Below are 21,998 nucleotides of genomic sequence, written 5' to 3'. Positions count from 1 at the left end.
CCTAAGTCTAACCCTAACCCTAACATAAATATAATTTAAATTAAACGAAATAAAATGCCTATAATTAAATAAATGATTCCTATTTAAAACTAAATACTTACCTAGAAAATAAACCCTAATATAGCTACAATATAACTAATTATTACGTTGTAACTATTTTAGGATTAATATTTATTTTACAGGCAACTTTGTATTTATTTTAACTAGGTACAATAGCTATTACATAGTTAATAACTATTTAATAGCTACCTAGTTAAAATAATTACAAAATTACCTGTAAAATAAATCCTTACCTAAGTTACAAATACACCTAACACTACACTATCATTAAATTAATTAAATAAATTACCTACAATTAGCTAAACTAAAATACAATTAAATAAACTAATCTATTAACTATTTAATAGCTATTGTACCTAGTTAAAATAAATACAAAGTTGCCTGTAAAATAAATATAAATCCTAAAATATCTACAATGTAATTATTAGTTATATTGTAGCTATATTAGGGTTTATTTTCTAGGTAAGTATTTAGTTTTAAATAGGAATAATTTATTTAATTATAGGTATTTTATTTCGTTTAATTTAAATTATATTTATGTTAGGGGGGTGTTAGGGATAGGGTTAGACTTAGGTTTAGGGGTTAATAACTTTATTATAGTAGCGGCGACGTTGGGGGCGGCAGATTAGGGGTTAATAATTGTAGGTAGGTGGCGGCGATGTTAGGGAGGGCAGATTAGGGGTAATCAAATTTATTATAGTGTTTGCGAGGCGGGAGTGCAGCTGTTTAGGGGTTAATACATTTATTATAGTGGCGGCGAGGTCCGGTCGGCAGATTAGGGGTTAATAAGCGTAGGTAGGTAGCGGCGATGTTGGGGGGGGCAGATTAGGGGGTAATAAATATAATATAAGTGTCGGCGATGTTAGGGGCAGTAGATTAGGGGTTCATAGGGATAATGTAGGTGACGGCAGTGTCCGGAGCTGCAGATTAGGGGTTAATAATAAAATGCAGGTGTCAGCGATAGCGGGGGCGGCAGATTAGGGGTTGATAAGTGTAAGGTTAGGGGGGTTTAGACTTGGGGTTCATGTTAGGGTGTTAGGTGCAGACTTAGAGAGTGTTTCCCCATAGGAAACAATGGGGCTGCGCTTGGAGCTGAACGCTGCTTTTTTGTAGGTGTTAGGTTTTTTCCAGCCAGCTCAGCCCCATTGTATCCTATGGGGATATTGTGCACAAGCACGTTTTTCCAGTTTACCGCTACCGTAAGCAACGCTGATATTGAGGGTTGAAGTGGAGCTAAATTTGGCTCAACGCTCCCTTTTCTGAGGCTAACGCAGCCATTCAGACAACTCTAAATACCAGCGTTGTCTTAACGGTGCGCTGGGAAAAAAAGCAGCATTAGCTACGCGGGTCTTTACCGACAAAACTCTAAATCTAGGCGAAAGTATTTACACTCTAATCTTTTAACAAACCTATCTACAGGCAAAAGTTGCAGCTGCAGTGGGTGCTCCTCTCAGAGAGACACCTGCCTGACTGGTCACATGAAGTAGAATAATAGTTCATCATTAGTTACAGCATTTTTAAAAAAAAAATATATATATATATATTATTATTCAAAATTGTGCAGTAGTTCAAAATATTTTTTTTTACTGCATTTTTAATGAATATATCTCTGAATGTTGGTAAAATGTTTTTGATGTTTGTCCAACTATCCCAGTGACACCAGCGTCACTAGTTTATATTTCATTCTATGCAGCTTTTTCGCTAAGAAAAGGGAGAGCATTGGCATCTCCAAGAACCACACAGTCAAATGTAGAGAAGTAGAGGGGCCAGTAATCATTGCCAAAGACTATTAATGAGATAACACAGCATTCACATTATATATATATATATATATATATATATATATATATATATATATATATATATATATATATATATATATACAGTATATATATATATATATATATACATACACACACACACATATTACTGCACAAGATAAACAGCTAGAACAGAGAGTTACAGCCAGAGTTGACAAATTTATATGAAAATTTATTTTACACAAAATATTGATGAGCAAGACGGAACATTTTAGGAGCAAGTGAAGGATATTTTTATAATTAATATATAAGTTGGAGAGACCTGTTAGTTATTTTGCCAAATAAATGAATTTGGATGACATGCAGGCTATTAGTATAGGTCTTTTACAGTTTGAGAAGAATTATTTTAAAGGGACATTGCTTTTTAAAGACACGATAAGTCCACAGATTTCTTCCTTACTTGTGGGATTACGCCTCCTGGTCAGCAGGAGGAGGCAAAGAGCACCACAGCAGAGCTGTATATATAGCTCCTCCCTTCCCTCCCACTCAAGTCATTCTCTTTGCCTACGTTAGTGATAGGAAGAGGTAAAGTGAGGTGTTAGATTAGATTCTTCAATCAAGAGTTTATTATTTTTAAAGTGGTGCCAGAGAGTGCTACTTTCTTCTAGGGTGTAGCCGTAGTCCATGTCAGTCTCTTGAGTAGAGCTATTGGTGGCTTTAGAGCATTGGGAACGAGTGGGACATAATTCTCACTGCGCTTCCCATACTGTGATGCTGCCCTTCTTGTGATGGCCTAAGCAAAGACTAACTCAGGCCTTATCTTGTTCACAGGGCTATTGGAGGGAAAGGACCTCTTAGAACTGTGGAGGCTGTCCTGCTGATTTTATTGGGAACATAAGTAAAAGGCTTCCCTAAGAGACGACTTTATTCAGGCACTGACGCTTGGGGCTATTTTCATTGAAAACATGGACTCAGTAAATAGAGTTTTTCCCTATAGGGGAAGGAAACTATTTGATTACACAGGCACTGGTTTTGGCTATATGGCAGTATTATACAGGCACTTTCTTGGGGCTATTGATTTTTTAATTTAAAAAAAACTTAGCTGAGAAGCGGTGTTCGATTTTTACGCCCACGAAGGGCGGGACTATTTTTCACGCGCTTCAGTCTTGTTTAGAGAAGCCGCGCAGTTGTTAGTAACGGAGCTCCAACATCGCTGTGCAGGCACATTATATCAGTCGGGTGTTACGCTAGAACCGCATGGTTCTATTAAACAAGCGGTTGATAGCGTTCTGAAACCCGATCGTAATCTTGCTGGGAAGAGTGGTCTGAACACCGGGTGGCAGGTAGGCGCCTCAGCAGAGCTGTTGAGGCGAGGAGGTGTCAGTTTTCCTTTTTTTCTCACAAGCAAAAGTATTGTTAGAAGTCTGTAATTTTGTTGGTCTTTTATTGAAAGGGGTAATAATATAAAACATAGTATCCTGTTATTTTTTTCAGGATTTATCAAAGGGCCAAGTTTGTTTTTGTGGTAACAGTTCTTGCACACGCTTGTTTTTTTTTTCTCAACACAATAATAGTGTAATAAGTAAAAAAAATTAAGGGGCCAATTCTATTTAAAGGACCAGTATATATTTTTTATTGCTCTGTTTTTTCTTCAACATCATGGATTTAGAAGATGTCCAGAATGTTACTTGTGCCATGTGTTTGAATGCCAATGTAGCCTGTGCCTTTTTGTCCTTCATGCATTGAGAGTGCATTAAATTATAGAGAGAGAATTTTTTTCTGATAAAGAATTGTCTAAGGCTTCTCAGGAGTCTAACAATGAGATGCAGAGTATGCTGCAGCTTTCTCCCCAAGCGTCACAGCCCTTAACGCCCGCTCAAGCAGTGTCTGGTATTTCTTCTCCAGTTTCTGCTGCAGTCACATTAAAGGACATTGCTGCACTTATGTCTTCTACACTTTCTGATGCGTTATCTGACTTTCCTACATTTCAAGGCAAACGTAAAAGGAAGGACAACTGTGTGGTCAATGAAGCTTCTGATGCTACGGTGGCAATCTCGGATGTACCCTCCCAGAGCTCTGAGTTGGAGGGTATGGAGGTTCTTTTGGAAGGAGACATTTCTGACTCAGGAAGTTCCTTTCCTTTGACTGATTCAGAAGTAGTTTCAGTCAGGTTTAAAGTAGAAACCCCTCTGCCTGTTACTCAGGGAGGTTTTAGTGACTTTGGACGACTATGATTCCACGGTGATGGTCACTTCTGAGAAATTGAGTAAGTTAGACAGATACTTAGAAGTTCCTTCTTACTCAGATGTTTTTCCAGTTCCCAATCGAACTTCGGAGATTATTTCTAAAGAATTGGAGAGACCAGGTATTCCCTTCTCTCCTTTTTCCATTTTTAGGAAGATGTTCCCTATAGCTGATGCGGTCATGGAACCTTGGCAGATGGTCCCCAAGGTGGAGGGGGCTATTTCTACCTTAGCTAAATGAACTACTATTCCTATTGAGGATAGTTGTGCTTTCAAAGGTCCTATGGTTAAGAAGTTGGAGGATCTACTTTAAAAGATCTATGTTCACCAGGGTTTGCTATTGCAACCGGCTGCATGCATTGTTACGGTCACTAGTGCGGCAGCTTGGTTTGATGCTCTTGCGGAGTCTCTTAAGACTGAGACTTCTTTGGAAGAGATCCAGAATCGGATTAAAGCTCTTAAATTGGCTAATTCCTTTATTACTGATGCTTCTCTGCAGATTACTAAATTGGCTGCTAAGAGTTCAGGTTTTTCTATCCTAGCACGCAGGGCCTTATGGTTGAAACCTTGGTCTTTGGATGTGTCATCCAAGTCTAAACTTCTGGCTTTTCCTTACAAGGGAAAGACCCTGTTTGGACCTGGTTTAAAGGAAATTATTTCTGACATCACGGGGGGGAAGGGTTATCTACTCCCTTAGGATAAAAGAACTAAGCAGAAAGGTCGACAAAATTTCAAGGGAAACTCTTTCTCTTCTTCCTCTAAACAGGAAGGAAACTATTCGCAATCCAAGTCTTCCTGGAGACCCAACCAATCGTGGAACAAGGGTAAACAATCCAAGAAACCTGTTGCGTCCTCCAAGTCAGCATGAAGGGTTTGCCCCCGATCCGGGACCGGGTCTGGTAGGGGGCAGACTTTCCTTCTTCATTCAAGCTTGGGTACGAGATGTTCAGGATCCCTGGGCTATAGAAATAGTGTCTCAGGGATACAAACTGGAGTTCAGAAATTCTTCCCCCCGAGGAAGATTTCTTCTTTCAAGATTATCTGCAGACCAGATAAAAAGAGAGGCATTCTTACATTGTGTAAGGGACCTCTCTTCCATGGGAGTAATTGGTCCCGTTCCAATATAGGGACAGGGGTTTTATTCAAATCTGATTGTAGTCCCCAAAAAGGAGGGAACTTTCAGACCTATCTTAGACCTCAAGAGTCTAAATAAGTTTCTCAGAGTTCCATCTTTCAAGATGGAAACTATTCATACCATTCTTCCATTGATCCAGGAGGGTCAATTTATGACGACAGAGGATCTAAAGGATGCATCACAAGTTCCTGAGGTTTGCCTATCTGGACAAACATTTTCCGTTCATGGATCTCCCTTTCGGTCTGACCACGGCACCCAGAATTTTTACAAAGGTTCTGGGGTCTCTACTGGTGGTTCTAAAACCGCGGGGCATTGCGGTGGTGCCTTATCTGGACGATATTCTAATTCAGGCGTCATTTTACCAGCTAACAAGTTCCCATACCGACATTGTGCTATCCTTCCTGAGAACTCACAGGTGGAAGGTAAATCTAGAAAAGATTTTGTTAATTCCGCAGACAAGGGTACCCTTCCTGGGGACTCTAATCGACTCTATATCCATGAGAATTTTTCTGACAGAGGTCAGAAAGTCAAAGATTCTGAATACATGTCAAGCTCTTCAGTCCATTCCTCGGCCGTCAGTGGCTCAGTCCATGGAGGTAATCAGATTGATGGTGGTGGCAATGGACATCATACCGTTTGCTCGGTTTCATCTCAGGCCTCTGCAGCTAAGCATGCTCAGGCAGTGGAATGGAGATTATACAGATTTGTCTCCTCGAATAACCCTAGATCAGGAGACGAGGGACTCTCTTCAATGGTGGTTGTCTCTGGATCATCTATCCCAGGGTACATGCTTTCGCAGACCTTCATGGGTGATTGTGACAACAGATGCCAGCCTTTTAGGATGGGGAGCAGTCTGGGGCTCTTTAAAGGCTCAGGGAGTATGGACTCAGGCAGAGTCTCCTTCCCATCAACATTCTAGAGCTGAGGGTGAACTTCAATGCGCTTCATCAGATTCCAGTCGGACAACATAATGACGGTGGCTTACATCAATCATCAGGGAGGAACAAATAGTTCCTTAACGATGACCGAGGTAGCCAAGATAATCCAGTGGGCGGAGGCCCATTCTTGCCATCTGTCTGCGATCCACATCCCAGGGGTGGACAACTGGGAGGCAGATTTTCTGAGCAGGCAGACTTTTCATCCGGGAGAGTGGGAACTCCATCCGGAAATATTCTCCAACCTGATTCTCAGATGGGGTCGGCGGGAGTTGGATCTCATGGCATCTCGTCAGAATGCCAAGCTTCCGAGATACGGGTCCAGGTCCAGGGTTCCCCAGGACAAGCTGATAGATGCCTTTGTAGTTCCTTGGTCCTTTAGCCTAGCATATCTATTCCCCCCGTTTGCGCTCCTTCCCCGGGTTATTGCTCAAATCAAACAGGAGAGTGCATCAGTGATCCTCATTGCTCCTGCGTGGCCTCGCAGGATTTGGTATGCCGATCTGGTGGACATATCATCTCTGCCACCTTGGAAGCTTCCATTGAGGAAGGACCTTCTCATTCAGGGTCCCTTCCGTTACCCGAATCTACTTTCTCTGCAGCTGACTGCTTGGAGATTGAACGCTTAATCTTGTCCAAGCAAGGGTTCTCTGATTCGGTCATAGATACCTTAATTCAGGCATGTAAGCCTGCAACTAGGAAGATTTACCATAAGATATGGCGCAAATATCTTTATTGGTGTGAATCCAAAGGCTACTCATGGAGTAAAGTTAGGATTCCCAGGATTTTGTCTTTTCTCCAAGAAGGATTGGAGAAGGGGTTATCAGCGAGTTCCCTAAAGGGTCAGATCTCTGCCTTATCTATTTTGTTGCACAAGCGTCTGGCAGATGTACCAGATATTCAATCTTTCTGTCAGGCTTTGATTAGGATCAGGCCTGTGTTTAAACCAATTGCTCCTCCATGTAGTTTAAATTTATTTCTTAAAGTTCTTCAAGGGGTTCCGTTTGAACCTATGCATTCCATAGATATTAAGTTATTATCTTGGAAAGTTTTGTTTCTTGTTGCCATTTCTTCTGCTCGAAGAGTGTCAAGCTTTCGGCATTATTTTTCATTTAGTCCGTGCTTTAAAATTTTACTTACAAGCGACTAAGGACTTTCGTCAATCGTCTTCTTTTTTTGTCATTTTCTCAGGAAAACGTAAGGGTCAGAAAGCTACGGCTACCTCTCTTTCTTTTTGGCTGAAGAGTATCATCCGTTTTGCATATGAGACTGCTGGACAGCAGCCTCCTGAAAAAATTACGGCTCATTCCACTGTTGCTTCCTCATGGGCATTCAAAAATGATGCTTCTGTTGAACAGATTTGCAAGGCTGCAACTTGGTCCTCTCTTCACACTTTTTCTAAATTTTACAAATGTGATACCTTTGCCTCGGCTGAGGCTGTTTTTGGGAGAAAGGTTCTTCAAGCAGTGGTGCCTTCTGTTTAGGTTCCCTGTCTTGTCCCTCCCTTATCATCCGTGAACTATAGCTTTGGTATTGTATCCCACAAGTAAGGATGAAATCCGTGGACTCATCGTGTCTTTAAAAAGAAAAGAAAATGTATGCTTACCTGATAAATTTGTTTCTTTTTAGACACGATGGGTCCACGGCCCGCCCTGTTCTATGAGACAGGTTTTTTTTTTTTTGTTAAACTTCAGACACCTCTGCACCTTGGCTTTTCCTTTCTCTTCCTAACTTCGGTCGAATGACTGGAGTGGGAGGGAAGGGAGGAGCTATATATACAGCTCTGCTGTGGTGCTCTTTGCCTCCTCCTGCTGACCAGGAGACGTAATCCCACAAGTAAGGATGAAATCCGTGGCCTCATCGTGTCTAAAAAGAAACAAATTTATCAGGTAAGCATAAATTTTATTTTAGCCCAAACTGAAATTTACAAGAGGCATTCTATTTTGAATAGAAGGAACAGTGACAGTTTGTACTCAGGCCATATGTTCATATGCTGTTTCTACCTGTCACGGATACCAGACAGCCAAGGCTGCCCCCACCCCTCCTACTGCCTGCCTGACTCCTTGTCACGCCAATGTGACGGATACCCTGACTACCCCGGCTGGGCAGCTCCGCCAAACAGGTCCCGCTTCCTCCCTGCCAACTGCAGCTATGTAGCTGGCAAGTGACCACAGCCTGTAGCCACCCCAGTACCAGTATTCAGGGTCCCACCCTGTGGCAGACTCCGGCTACCCAGACTAGGTAGCTCTGCCAGAGAGTCCTTCCTCTCCCAGACAAGGGTTCTGTTGGTGGGGAGAGAGGTCGGCAACCTCTGTTCCCTTGTTCCTTGGAGCTGTTGCATGTGCTGGACAGAGGCCAGTGGCTCTCTGCGTTGGTGTCCAGGACCATAAGCTCGGGGCCAGGCTGCTGATCGGGATCTAGCAGCTCTGGGTCGCTTACTCCTTGTGGCCAATCCTCGGAGACCACCGCCCATGAATCCCAGATTGATGCACCACAGCTCCACGTATAATCCGTGGCATGCTGCTAAATGAGGTCTAGCAACCTCTTGTACCCCCCAGAGATCGAGATCCAGCACTCTCTCTCGGTACTCACAAATGTCCTCCAGTTTATGGTCCATTTCACTCCCAAAGTCTGGGTCAGTTGCTATCTTTTGACATAATAATCCAGGGCCGCCGTAGCCAGAACCCTGTGTAGGAGCATCAGTCTCCATCTCCGGGCATACCTGGGCCACATATCACCGCAGTGCCCGGTACACGTCCTCTACCCCCATCTCTTCCTTGACCAGTCCATGAAATGCAGACAAGCATTCCCTCCTGGGCTGCTTTCCCAGGGTGACATACTCCCGGGAATTCAGTTGGAGCTGGTACCTTTTCTGGAGAGTGGGGAGGTGCTTTCCATCAAAGTCCTGTTCTTGCTGAAGAGTCCATCACCAGTAATCCAGGCAGACAGATTTACTTTCTGCCAGCAGGTCCTGATACGAGCTAGGACCGTCCAGCTGGGCCAGCGCCTCCTGTACTCTCCTTTGGAGCTCGGCTTCCATAGTTACCGGCTACTGTGGCACTTCTCTGTCAGCAGGAACCTTGTGAAAGAAGCAGATCCCACCGCTTGTCACACCAATGTGACGGATACCCTGACTACACCGGCTGGGTAACTCCGCCAAACAGGTCCTGCTTCCTCCCTGCCAACTGCAGCTATGTAGCTGGCAAGTGACCACAGCCTGTAGCCACCCCTGATGCCCGACAGCACCAGTATTCAGGGTCCCACCCTGTGGCAGACTCCGGCTACCCAGACTAGGTAGCTCTGCCAGAGGGTCTTTCCTCTCCCAGACAAGGGTTCTGTTGGTGGGGAGAGAGGTCGGCAACCTCCGCTCCCTTGTTCCTTGCAGCTGCTGCAGGTGCTGGACAGAGGCCAGTGGCTCTCTGCCTTGGTGCCAGCGCTTCTGCTGGGGTGGCCCCCTTGTCCAGGACTATAAGCCCTCGGTTTGGCTGCTGATCGGGATCTAGCAGCTCTGGGTCGCTTACTCCTTGTGGCCAATCCTCGGAGACCACCTACAATGAATCCCAGATTGATGCACCACAGCTCCACGCATAATCCATGGCATGCTGCTGAATGAGGTCTAGCAACCTCTTGTATCCCCGAGAGATCGAGATCCAGCACTCTCTCTCGGTACTCGCAAATGTCCTCCAGTCTTTGGTCCGTTTCTGTGATGGTTTGAAGTAGAAGTGTGTTAATTATTGGAATTGTAACTCTTTAGGAAATCAAACAGGAGTTTAATTCTTGTAAAAACCTGATTAATTCCAATAGTGAGTCAGTTTATATATGATGAATATAAATGAATATATCAATGTAAGCAGACTGGGTTTACACTGATTTGCCAAAAGGAATAATTTAGAAACTTTATATAGTATAATGATACAGCACTTTAAACATTTGTGGCAATATCACAGAATGATGTCCTCTTTAGTCTTCACGCACTCACACAACAAGCAGCTCTAAAATATATATACAAGTCATTCATCCAAATGATGCAGTCAGTAAACACATGAACGGTGTTATAAGTCAGGATGGTGACAGGCAGCACAAGTTGTCATGAAAGAGGCAAGATAAGAATTACAAGAAGCGGAGCTGAGCTACGATGTAGCGTACCTGATGTTTGCAGAGGCTTCGGTGTGAGTGCGACTTCCGGTCGCGGTAAGGAAAGTAGATCCAGCCGGTCCTATACCGGGTAGTGAAAGATCCGGATAAAACTCACAAACGGTGAGTACAGCAGACTCCTAATCACTGTTTAGGAAAAATAGATCAAGGTGGAAGTCCTAGGAGGTTAGTTCAAACAGGTAACAACATAGAATAAGTTGAATTCAATAACTGCACGAACTTAGCTTAAGAATGAGCTTCACAAGTTAGCAACAAAATTTTCAGGCACTGATTTTCAGCACCCAACCCCTTTTAAAGGGAAGTTCTTATTGAGGGCGGGATGCACCTTAAAGGTGTATCACACACTCCCCCCCTCAAAGCCCCCCTAAACCAACGGCAGAAGCTTTAAGAGGATGAAAGCACGGATAAGGCGTGGAGCGTGGACCTCAGTGTCCCTTATCCACGTATTCTCTTCAGGACCATAACCCTTCCATTTTAGGAAAATTTCCAACCGACCACCTCTCAATCTGGAATCCAGTATCTTTTCAATCTCAAATTCCTCTTGGCTATCTACCAAGATAGGGTTATTATCCTGAGTAGTTGAAACATTAGATGCTTGATGTGGTTTTACAAGTGACACATGGAATGTTGGATGAAACTTGTAATGTGTAGGTAACTTCAGGTGTACAGTTGAAGGATTCAATATTTTGTCAATGACAAAAGGACCTAAAAACTGGTTAGCCAGTTTCTTTGTAGGTACACGTAACCTAAGATGTTTCGTGGATAATAACACTTTGTCCCCTACCTGATACTTAGGAGCAGATCTATGATGTAAATCATAATAATGTCTTTGTGAGGTCTTAGCTTCAGAGAGATGTAACTTTACTGCATCTAATCGTTCTTGCAATTGAGTGGAATAATCAATAGCTGCAGGGGAATTCACCTCGATATCGGATAAAGGTATGGTTGTGGGATGGAAACCATAAGTTGCATAGAATGGTGATACCTTGGTGGTGGAAGAGACAGAATTGTTATAAGCAAATTCTGCCATGGGGAGATACGTCAGCCAATCATCTTGTTGGTGAGCTATGTAGCAGCGCAAATACTGCTCTAAGGTTTGATTCAATCTTTCCGTTAACCCGTTAGTTTGGGGGTGGAAGGCAGTAGAAAACTTAGGGTTTATGTGTAATCTTTTACATAAAGACCTCCAAAAAGATGAAGTGAACTGTGTACCCCTATCGGTTATTATATTTTTTGGTAACCCATGTAATTTCACTATATGTGTTACAAAAGTGTTAGCAGTAGTATATGCTGATGGTAATCCTTTTAACGGTATAAAGTGTCCTAACTTAGTCAAGTGGTCCACTACCACTAATATGGTGTTGTAGTTTTGGGATTTGGGTAAGTCTACTATGAAATCCATAGAAATAGTTTCCCAGGGTCTATCAGGAACGGGCAGAGGAGATAGGAAACCTATCGGACCTCTATGGTCTATTTTATTTCTTGCACAAGTGTCACAAGACTGAACATACGTATGTATGGACTGATCCATTTGTGTCCACCAAAATGTTCTTCTAGTTCTTTCTATAGTTTTTTGTATACCACTATGACCTGCCAAAGGTATATCGTGGGTGTGATGGAGAATTTGTTTCCTTAACGCGGTAGGTACGTATAGTTTGGTATTATGATAAAATAATCCAGTCTTAGTATCTTTCATACAGGACTTTGGTGGAATAGGTTCCTTCTTTAAGGCTTGTTTAATCCTTATCTCAATAGGTGTTAAGATTCCTATAAATTTGTCAAGAGGAATAATAGGATTGAGTGCATCTATAGGAGTTTGCTCGTGAAATCTGGAGAGAGCATCAGCTTTTGTATTTAGTACCCCAGGTCTGTAGGTTATCAAAAAATTAAACCTGTCTAAAAACAACGACCATCTCATTTGTCTTGCTGATAAGGTTTTACTCTGCTGGAGGTATTGGAGGTTCTTGTGGTCGGTATATATTAAAAATGGCTCGTTAGTGCCTTCCAATAAATGTCTCCATTGTTCTAGTGATACCTTTATAGCCAGCAATTCTTTATCACCTATACCATAGTTATTCTCTGCAGATGTGAATCTTCTAGAGTAGTAAGCAATAGGTGAGATTACTGTTTTTTCCCTGTTGTATTGGGAAAGAACAGCCCCAATCCCTGAAGTTGAGGCATCCACCTCGACAATATATTGTAACTGAGGATCTGGCATATGCAATAAAGGGGCTGAGCTGAAGTTTTGTTTTAGAAGATCAAAAGCTCTCTGGGCTTCTTCAGTCCATTTATATCGTTGCTTTTTACTCGTAAGTTGGGTTAACGGTTTAACTATATCTGAAAAATTACTAATAAATTTACGATAATAGTTAGCAAATCCTATGAATCTTTGAAGTGCACGTGTGGTAGAGGGTATTGGCCATTGTAGTATTGCAGAGATTTTTTCGGGATCCATTTGTATCTGATCAGGGGTAATAATATACCCTAAAAATTTAATTCTATTAACATGGAATAGACACTTTTCTTTTTTAGCGTACAATTTATGTTCTTTCAACCGTGTTAGAACCCATCTTACATGTTTTTCGTGTTCCAGCTGTGTCTTAGAGTAAATCAATATATCATCTAAATAGATAATAACACATGTATCCATTAGATCGTGAAAGATTTCATTTATAAAATGCTGAAACGTCGCCGGAGCGTTACTGAGACCAAAGGGCATGACGTTATACTGGAAGAGCCCATACCTCGTGCGGAAAGCGGTCTTCCATCTCCCTCCTTTATACGTATGAGATTATACGCTCCTTTAAGGTCTAATTTTGTGTATATAGTGGCACCCTTTAAACGTTCTATCAATTCGGGTATTAATGGGAGTGGGTACCTATTTTTGACAGTAACAGCATTCAGAGCTCTATAATCAATTATTGGTCTCAATGTGCCATCTTTATTTTTTACCAAAAACATCCCTGCAGCTGCAGGGGATGTAGAATGGGAGATAAACCCTTTTCTCAGATTATCATCCAAATAAGCTCTTAAAAATGTTAATTCACTTTGGGATAAAGGGTAAATTTTCCCATGGGGTATAACTGCTCCTGGGATGAGATCTATAGGGCAGTCGAAGGTCCTATGTGGAGGCAGATTTTCTGCCTCCACGAGATTGAATACCTCTGCCAAATCCTGATAGAGTTCTGGGACAACCTCCATCACAGCAGAGATGGATCTTACACTTTGGGGAAAGCATGTATCAAACAATAGTTAGATTTTAACTTAATTTGTGAATGTTTCCAATCTATGTCTGGATTGTGTTTTTGCAGCCAAGAATACCCTAAAATGATAGTATGAAGGGCAATGGGTATGACGTCATAACTAACATACTCAGTGTGACCTTCCTTTAATGTGGTTAATAGTGGTATGGTTTGATGTGTGATTGGACCTTTTTTGATTAAAGTTCCATCAATAGATTTGACATAGACAGGGTTTTGCTTGCACACAAGGGGTATTTTATTATTTACAACATATAACGAATCAATATAATTTCCGGAAGCACCAGAATCAATCAACGCCCTGCATTGGGTATTTTCCTGATCCCACTGTAATGAGAGAATCAAAGTCAATTGCAAAGTTTCTGTTATAAGACATATGTTAAAAGGTTTATTTTGCTTACCCTTCCTTTGTCTTTGAAGTAGTGGACAATTAGATACATTATTCTCCTTTTTTTCCACAATATAGACACAAGTTTTCCAATCTTCTCCTTGTTTTTTCTTCCTCTGAAAGAGGACCTTTTATTACTCCAATCTCCATGGGCACGGGGTTAGTGGTAGATCTCTCTGTGTGGGTGGTATAAGTGATAGATCTTTTTGGTGTGTAATCATATGTGGCCTTCTCCGCACGCCTCTCCCTGAGTCTTCTATCAATTGAAGTACTCAGTTTTATAAGACCTGAGAGACTATCTGGTAATTCTTGTCTGGAGAGCTCATCTTTCAGAGTCTCAGACAAGCCCAGCCTAAACTGATTTTTTTAAGCTGATCTGATTCCATTGGGAGTCTACTGCCCACATTTGGAAATCAGTAGTATACTCCTCCACTGTCCGCTTCCCTTGTTTTAAGGAGCGCAGTTTTGTTTCTGCTAGGATTTGGGTGTCTGGGTCCTCATACAGATTAGCCATAGCCTGGAAAAAATCTTGTAAGGAATCTAGTATGGGATCGTTATTCTCATAGTACCGGTTTGCCCATGTCCTAGGCTCTCCTTGTAAAAATGATATGGTAGTGCAAACTTTTATACGGTTCGAGTGGTATGTACTTGGGCGCAGAGAAAAGAGCAAATGACAGGCTGTCTTAAAATCCCTAAACTCTTGTCTCTTACCAGAGAAAGGTTGAGGATACTGTATGTGTGGTTCAGGTACCTCACTGCTCTTTGCAGCCATGTAATCTTTAAGTACAGTCTTAATGGCTATATTTTCTGCTTGCACCTCAGTTAAGGCATGTGCCAAATAATCAAGTTTTTGTTCTATGCTGTTAAATTGGGTTTCTATTTCCTCAGGAGTCATTTTAAGTTACAATTCCAATTAACACTTTATTAGGCCTGAAAATTATGTGATGGTTTGAAGTAGAAGTGTGTTAATTATTGGAATTGTAACTCTTTAGGAAATCAAACAGGAGTTTAATTCTTGTAAAAACCTGATTAATTCCAATAGTGAGTCAGTTTATATATGATGAATATAAATGAATATATCAATGTAAGCAGACTGGGTTTACACTGATTTGCCAAAAGGAATAATTTAGAAACTTTATATAGTATAATGATACAGCACTTTAAACATTTGTGGCAATATCACAGAATGATGTCCTCTTTAGTCTTCACGCACTCACACAACAAGCAGCTCTAAAATATATACAAGTCATTCATCCAAATGATGCAGTCAGTAAACACATGAACGGTGTTATAAGTCAGGATGGTGACAGGCAGCACAAGTTGTCACGAAAGAGGCAAGATAAGAATTACAAGAAGCGGAGCTGAGCTACGATGTAGCGTACCTGATGTTTGCAGAGGCTTCGGTGTGAGTGCGACTTCCGGTCGCGGTAAGGAAAGTAGATCCAGCCGGTCCTATACCGGGTAGTGAAAGATCCGGATAAAACTCACAAACGGTGAGTACAGCAGACTCCTAATCACTGTTTAGGAAAAATAGATCAAGGTGGAAGTCCTAGGAGGTTAGTTCAAACAGGTAACAACATAGAATAAGTTGAATTCAATAACTGCACGAACTTAGCTTAAGAATGAGCTTCACAAGTTAGCAACAAAATTTTCAGGCACTGATTTTCAGCACCCAACCCCTTTTAAAGGGAAGTTCTTATTGAGGGCGGGATGCACCTTAAAGGTGTATCACAGTTTCACTCCCAAAGTCTAGGTCAGTTGCTATCTTTTGACCTAATAATCCAGGGCTGCCGTAGCCAAAACCCTGTGTAGGAGCATCAGTCTTCATCTCCGGGTATACCTTGGCCGCATACCACCGCAGTGCCCGGTACATGTCCTCTACCCCCATCTCTTCCTTGACCAGTCCATGAAATGCAGACAACCATTCCCTCCTGGGCTGCCAGAGATACAGTCCGTTGAAGTTATGGGGGTAGGGGTGTCCAATACCACCGGTTCCCAAAGGAGCTCCCCTCCGGTAATTCCACCCACCTCTTGTCTACCCTAGGGGCTACCAATCCCCAAAAGAGCAGCACTCTGGGGCAAAGGGCCGCTGGAGCGACCAGGGGTAAAGTTAGCGGGTGTCCTGCTGTTCTGTGGCCAACCGGGAGTTCCAGGAGCCCGGCGAGCCTGAGAGGGGTTAGTCGGGTGTCCGTTGTGAGGCGGCCGACCGGGAGTTCCAGGAGCCCGGCCAGCCTAGGAGGTTTTTCCGGTCAGAGACCAGCTCTTCTCTGACAAAGTACTCATCACCAAACAAAGGAAACAAAAGGTCTGGGAGATTTTGGTTGCTCTCCGGAGCCCAAATCTGCTGAGAAACAGGAGGGGGTGAGGTGGTAGGGGGTAGCGGTTCAACTATTGCGGCCTGGCACAGCAAGGCAAAACAATAGATATCAAGAGACAGCAAGATCCTGCTAGCCATAAAAGGGCCAAATCTGGTGTGACAAGGAGTCAGGCAGGCAGTAGAGGGGGGGCAGCCTTGGCTGTCTAGTATCCGTGACAGTACCCACATTTAAGATGCCTCTCCTGCTCATACCCACCCTCATTAGTAGAACCATTTTATTTTCAGGAATATATAAGAGTGCCGTGTTACATTCCTTTGTCAGGTGCTTGAATTCTTTTGTGTGTTCTAACTGTGATTTCATTACAATGTGTTTGATACACATTTCTCCTTGTGTCATAGCTGCAGCTGTACAGCTTTATAGCAATGTACTTAGTCATGTCTGTCGCACTGTCTTGGCAATGCAAGAAGAGCTAAATGAACTGGACCGTGCAGCTGGTGATGGTGACTGTGGAAGCACACATGCCCGGGCAGCACGTGGTATGTATTACCTGGGACATGCTAAACCTGTGCAGGAGTTAGATCCTTTAGCTCTTTGCAGCCATTCAGGACTGGATGAGTGAAGGGCAGATTCCATCACATCCCGCAAGGTTGCTCACCGCTCTGTCACATGTACTTCTGGAGAAGATGGGAGGAACCTCAGGGGCGGTGAGAAACTTCCTCAGTGAGGGGTCTGTAGAAACAGATTTTAATGATAGACAAGAACTAGTGGATCCAGCTAGCTTGCCCTTATATGCATTTAAACAGATTACGAGTCTTGCGTTATGAGCTGTGCGGTGCTAAAGAGCATTTTTTTCTCACCGCTCACTTTCCTACAGCGCTGGTATTACAGGTTTTTACAAACCCGGCGTTAAAAGGCAAGGAGTGAGCGTAGAGCAAAATTGTGCTCCACACTGCACTCCAATACCAGTGCTGCTTAAGTCAGCGGTGAGCTGGTTGTACATGCTCGTGCACGATTTCCCTATAGACATCAATTGGGAGAGCCGGCTGAGAAAAAGTCTAACACCTGCAAAAAAGCAGTGTAAAACTCAGTAACGCAGCCCCATTGATTCCTATGGGGAAACACATTTTATGTTTACACCTAACACCCTAACATGAACCCAGAGTCTAAACACCCCTAATCTTACACTTATTAACCCCTAATCTGCTGCCCCCGACATCGCCGACCCCTACATTATATTTATTAATCCCTAATCTGCCGCTCCGGACATCGCCGCCACCTACATTATACTTATGAACCTCTGATCTTCTGCCCCCAACATCGCCGACACCTACATTATATTTATTAACCCCTAATCTCCCTCCCCCAATGTTGCCGCAACCTACCTACATTTAGTAACCCCTAATCTGCCACCCCCAATGTCGCCGCCGCTATTCTAAATTTATTAACCTCTAAACCTAAATCTAACCTTAACCCTAACACCCCTTAACTTAAATATAATTTAAATAAATCTAAATAAAATTACTATCATTAACTAAATAATTCCTATTTAAAACTAAATACTTACCTATAAAATAAACCCTAAGCTAGCTACAATATAACTAATAGTTACATTGTAGCTAGCTTAGGGTTTATTTTTATTTTACAGGCAAGTTTGTATTTATTTTAACTAGGTAGAATAGTTAATAAATAGTTATTAACTATTTACTAACTACCTAGCTAAAATAAATACAAATTTACCTGTAAAATAAAACCTAACCTAAGTTACACATACACCTAACACTACACTACAATTAAATAAATTCCCTACATTAAATACAATTAAATAAATTAAATTAGCTAAATCATGGAGAAAAAAAACACACTAAATTACAGAAAATAAAAAACAAATTACAAGATCTTTAAACTAATTACACCTAATCTAATAGCCCTGTTGGGGGGGTGTTTGATAGGGCTATTAGATTAGGTGTAATTATTTTAAAGATCTTGTAATTTGTTTTTTATTTTCTGTAATTTAGTGTGTTTTTTTTCTCCATGATTTAGCTAATTTAATTTATTTAATTGTATTTAATGTAGGGAATAGATTTAATTGTATTGTAGTGTTATTGTAACATAGGTTAGGTTTTATTTTACAGGTTATTTTACATTTGTATTTATTTTAGCTAAGTAGTTATTAAATAGTTAATAACTATTTAATAACTATTCTACCTAGTTAAAATAAATACAAACTTGCCTGTAAAATAAAAATAAACCCTAAACTAGATACAATGTAACTATTAATTATATTGTAGCTAGTTTAGGGTTTATTTTATAGGTAAGTATTTAGTTTTAAATAGGAATAATTTAGTTAATGATAGTAATTTTATTTAGATTTATTTAAATTATATTTAAATTAGGGGGTGTTAGGGTTAGACTTAGATTTAAAGGGTTAATAAATTTAGAATAGTGGCGGCGACGTTGGGGACGGCAGATTAGGGGTTAATAAATATAGGTGGGTGGCGACGATGTTGGGGGCAGCAGATTAGGGGTTAATAAATATAATGTAGGTTGCGGCGATGTCCAGAGCGGAAGATTAGGGGTTAATAAGTATAATGTAGGTGGTGGCGATGTTAGGGACGGCAGATTAGAGGTTAATACTATTTAACTAGTCTTTGTGATGCGGGAGTGCGACAGTTTAGGGGTTAATATGTTTATTATAGCGGCAGATTAGGGGTTAATAATTTTATTATAGTGTTTGCGATACGGGAGGGCCTCGGTTTAGAGGTTAATAGGTAGTTTATGGATGTTAGTGTACTTTCTTTCATGTAATTAGCAAGAGTCCATGAGCTAGTGACGTATGGGATATACATTCCTACCAGGAGGGGCAAAGTTTCCCAAACCTCAAAATGCCTATAAATACACCCCTCACCACACCCACAAATCAGTTTTACAAACTTTGCCTCCTATGGAGGTGGTGAAGTAAGTTTGTGCTAGATTCTACGTTGATATGCGCTCCGCAGCAGGTTGGAGCCCGGTTTTCCTCTCAGCGTGCAGTGAATGTCAGAGGGATGTGAGGAGAGTATTGCCTGATTGAATTCAATGATCTCCTTCTACGGGGTCTATTTCATGGGTTCTCTGTTATCGGTCGTAGAGATTCATCTCTTACCTTCCTTTTCAGATCGACGATATACTCTTATATTTATACCATTACCTCTGCTGATTTTCGTTTCGGTACTGGTTTGGCTTTCTACAACATGTAGATGAGTGTCCTGGGGTAAGTAAGTCTTATTTTCTGTGACACTCTAAAGCTATGGTTGGGCACTTTTTTATAAAGTTCTAAATATATGTATTCAAACATTTATTTGCCTTGACTCAGGATGTTCAACATTTCCTTATTTCAGACAGTCAGTTTCATATTTGGGATAATGCATTTGAATATATCATTTTTATCTTACCTTAAAATTTGACTTTTTCCCTGTGGGCTGTTAGGCTCGCGGGGGCTGAAAATGCTTCATTTTATTGCGTCATTCTTGGCGCGAAAATTTTTTGACGTTTTTCGCGCCAAAAATGTCGGCGTTCCGGATGTGGCGTCATTTTTGTCGCTAATAGCATTTAGGCGCCAAATAATGTGGGCGTCAATTTTGTCTCCACTTTATTTAAGTCTCATTATTTGTTGCTTCTGGTTGCTAGAAGCTTGTTCACTGGTATTTTTTCCCATTCCTGGAACTGTCATTTAAGGAATTTGATCAATTTTGCTTTATATGTTGTTTTTTCTATTACATATTGCAAGATGTCCCACGTTGCAACTGAGTCAGAAGATACTACTGGAAAATCGCTGCCTGCTGCTGGAACTACCAAAGCTAAGTGTATCTGCTGTAAACTTTTGGTAGTTGTTCCTCCAGCTGTTGTTTGTATTAAATGTCATGACAAACTTGTTAATGCAGAAAATATTTCCTTTAGTAAAGTACCATTACCTGTTGCAGTTCCATCAACATCTAATGTTCAGAGTGTTCCTGATAACATAAGAGATTTTGTTTCTGAATCCATTAAGAAGGCTATGTCTGTTATTCCTCCTTCTGGTAAACATAAAAAGTCTTTTAAAACTTCTCTTTATACAGATGAATTTTTAAATGAACATCATCATTCTGATTCTAATGATTCTTCTGATACAGAGGATTCTGTCTCAGAGGTTGATGCTGATAAATCGTCATATTTATTTAAAATGGAATTTATCCGTTCTTTACTTAAAGAAGTCCTAATTGCATTAGAAATTGAGGATTCTGGTCCTCTTGATACTAAATCTAAACGTTTAGACAAGGTCTTTAGATCTCCTGTGGTTATTCCAGAAGTTTTTCCTGTTCCTGGTGCTATTTCTGAAGTAATTTCCAGAGAATGGAATAATTTGGGTAATTCATTTACTCCTTCTAAACGTTTTAAGCAATTATATCCTGTACCGTCCGACAGATTAGAGTTTTGGGACAAAATCCCTAAAGTTGATGGGGCTATTCTACCCTTGCTAAACGTACTACTATTCCTACGGCAGATGGTACTTCCTTTAAGGATCCTTTAGATAGGAAAATTGAATCCTTTCTAAGAAAAGCTTATCTGTGTTCAGGTAATCTTCTTAGACCTGCTATATCATTGGCTGATGTTGCTGCAGCTTCAGCTTTTTGGTTGGAAACTTTAGCGCAACAAGTAACAGATCATGATTCTCATAATATTATTATTCTTCTTCAACATGCTAATCATTTTATCTGTGATGCCATTTTTTATATTATCAGAGTTGATGTCAGGTTTATGTCTCTAGCTATTTTAGCTAGAAGAGCTTTATGGCTTAAAACTTGGAATGCTGATATGTCTTCTAAATCGACTCTACTTTCCCTTTCTTTCCAGGGTAATAAATTATTTGGTTCTCAGTTGGATTCTATTATCTCAACTGTTACTGGTGGGAAAGGAACTTTTTTACCACAGGATAAAAAATCTAAAGGTAAAAACAGGGCTAATAATCGTTTTCGTTCCTTTCGTTTCAACAAAGAACAAAAGCCTGATCCTTCATCCTTAGGAGCAGTTTCAGTTTGGAAACCATCTCCAGTCTGGAATAAATCCAAGCCTTCTAGAAAAGCAAAGCCAGCTTCTAAGTCCACATGAAGGGGCGGCCCTCATTCCAGCTCAGCTGGTAGGGGGCAGATTACGTTTTTTCAAAGAAATTTGGATCAATTCTGTTCACAATCTTTGGATTCAGAACATTGTTTCAGAAGGGTACAGAAATGGTTTCAAGATAAGACCTCCTGCAAAGAGATTTTTTCTTTCTCGTGTCCCAGTAAACCCAGTGAAAGCTCAAGCATTTCTGAAATGTGTTTCAGATCTAGAGTTGGCTGGAGTAATTATGCCAGTTCCAGTTTTGGAACAGCGGCTGGGGTTTTATTCGAATCTCTTCATTGTACCCAAGAAGGAGAATTCCTTCAGACCAGTTCTGGATCTAAAAATATTGAATCGTTATGTAAGGATACCAACATTCAAAATGGTAACTGTAAGGACTATCTTGCCTTTTGTTCAGCAAGGGCATTATATGTCTACAATAGATTTACAGGATGCATATCTGCATATTCCGATTCATCCAGCTCACTATCAGTTCCTGAGATTCTCTTTCCTGGACAAGCATTACCAGTTTGTGGCTCTGCCGTTTGGCCTAGCTACAGCTCCAAGAATTTTTACAAAGGTTCTCGGTGCCCTTCTGTCTGTAATCAGAGAACAGGGTATTGTGGTAT

At 41.2% G+C, this 21,998-nt stretch overlaps 1 protein-coding gene across 7 annotated transcripts in view; it reads left to right on the top strand.

The window, feature by feature from the left end:
• Window positions 1-21,998, top strand: part of TKFC (triokinase and FMN cyclase) — a 97,951-nt gene that overhangs the window by 59,344 nt on the left and 16,609 nt on the right. For all 7 annotated transcript variants that reach the window (XR_008399427.1, XM_053693544.1, XM_053693543.1 and 4 more), the window contains 2 exons: window positions 16,653-16,790; window positions 16,852-16,958. Coding sequence is in view for 6 of the 7 variants with exons in the window: in XM_053693544.1 (XP_053549519.1) it covers window positions 16,653-16,790; window positions 16,852-16,958 (245 nt within the window). In the remaining variant the exon portion in view is untranslated. The remainder of the gene's footprint in view (window positions 1-16,652; window positions 16,791-16,851; window positions 16,959-21,998) is intronic.

Source organism: Bombina bombina, chromosome 10 (assembly GCF_027579735.1).
Source record: "Bombina bombina isolate aBomBom1 chromosome 10, aBomBom1.pri, whole genome shotgun sequence".
Lineage (NCBI taxonomy): Eukaryota > Metazoa > Chordata > Amphibia > Anura > Bombinatoridae > Bombina > Bombina bombina.
The sequence above is the reverse complement of the archived record's forward strand: the minus strand, read 5'-3'. Positions and strand labels throughout refer to the sequence as shown.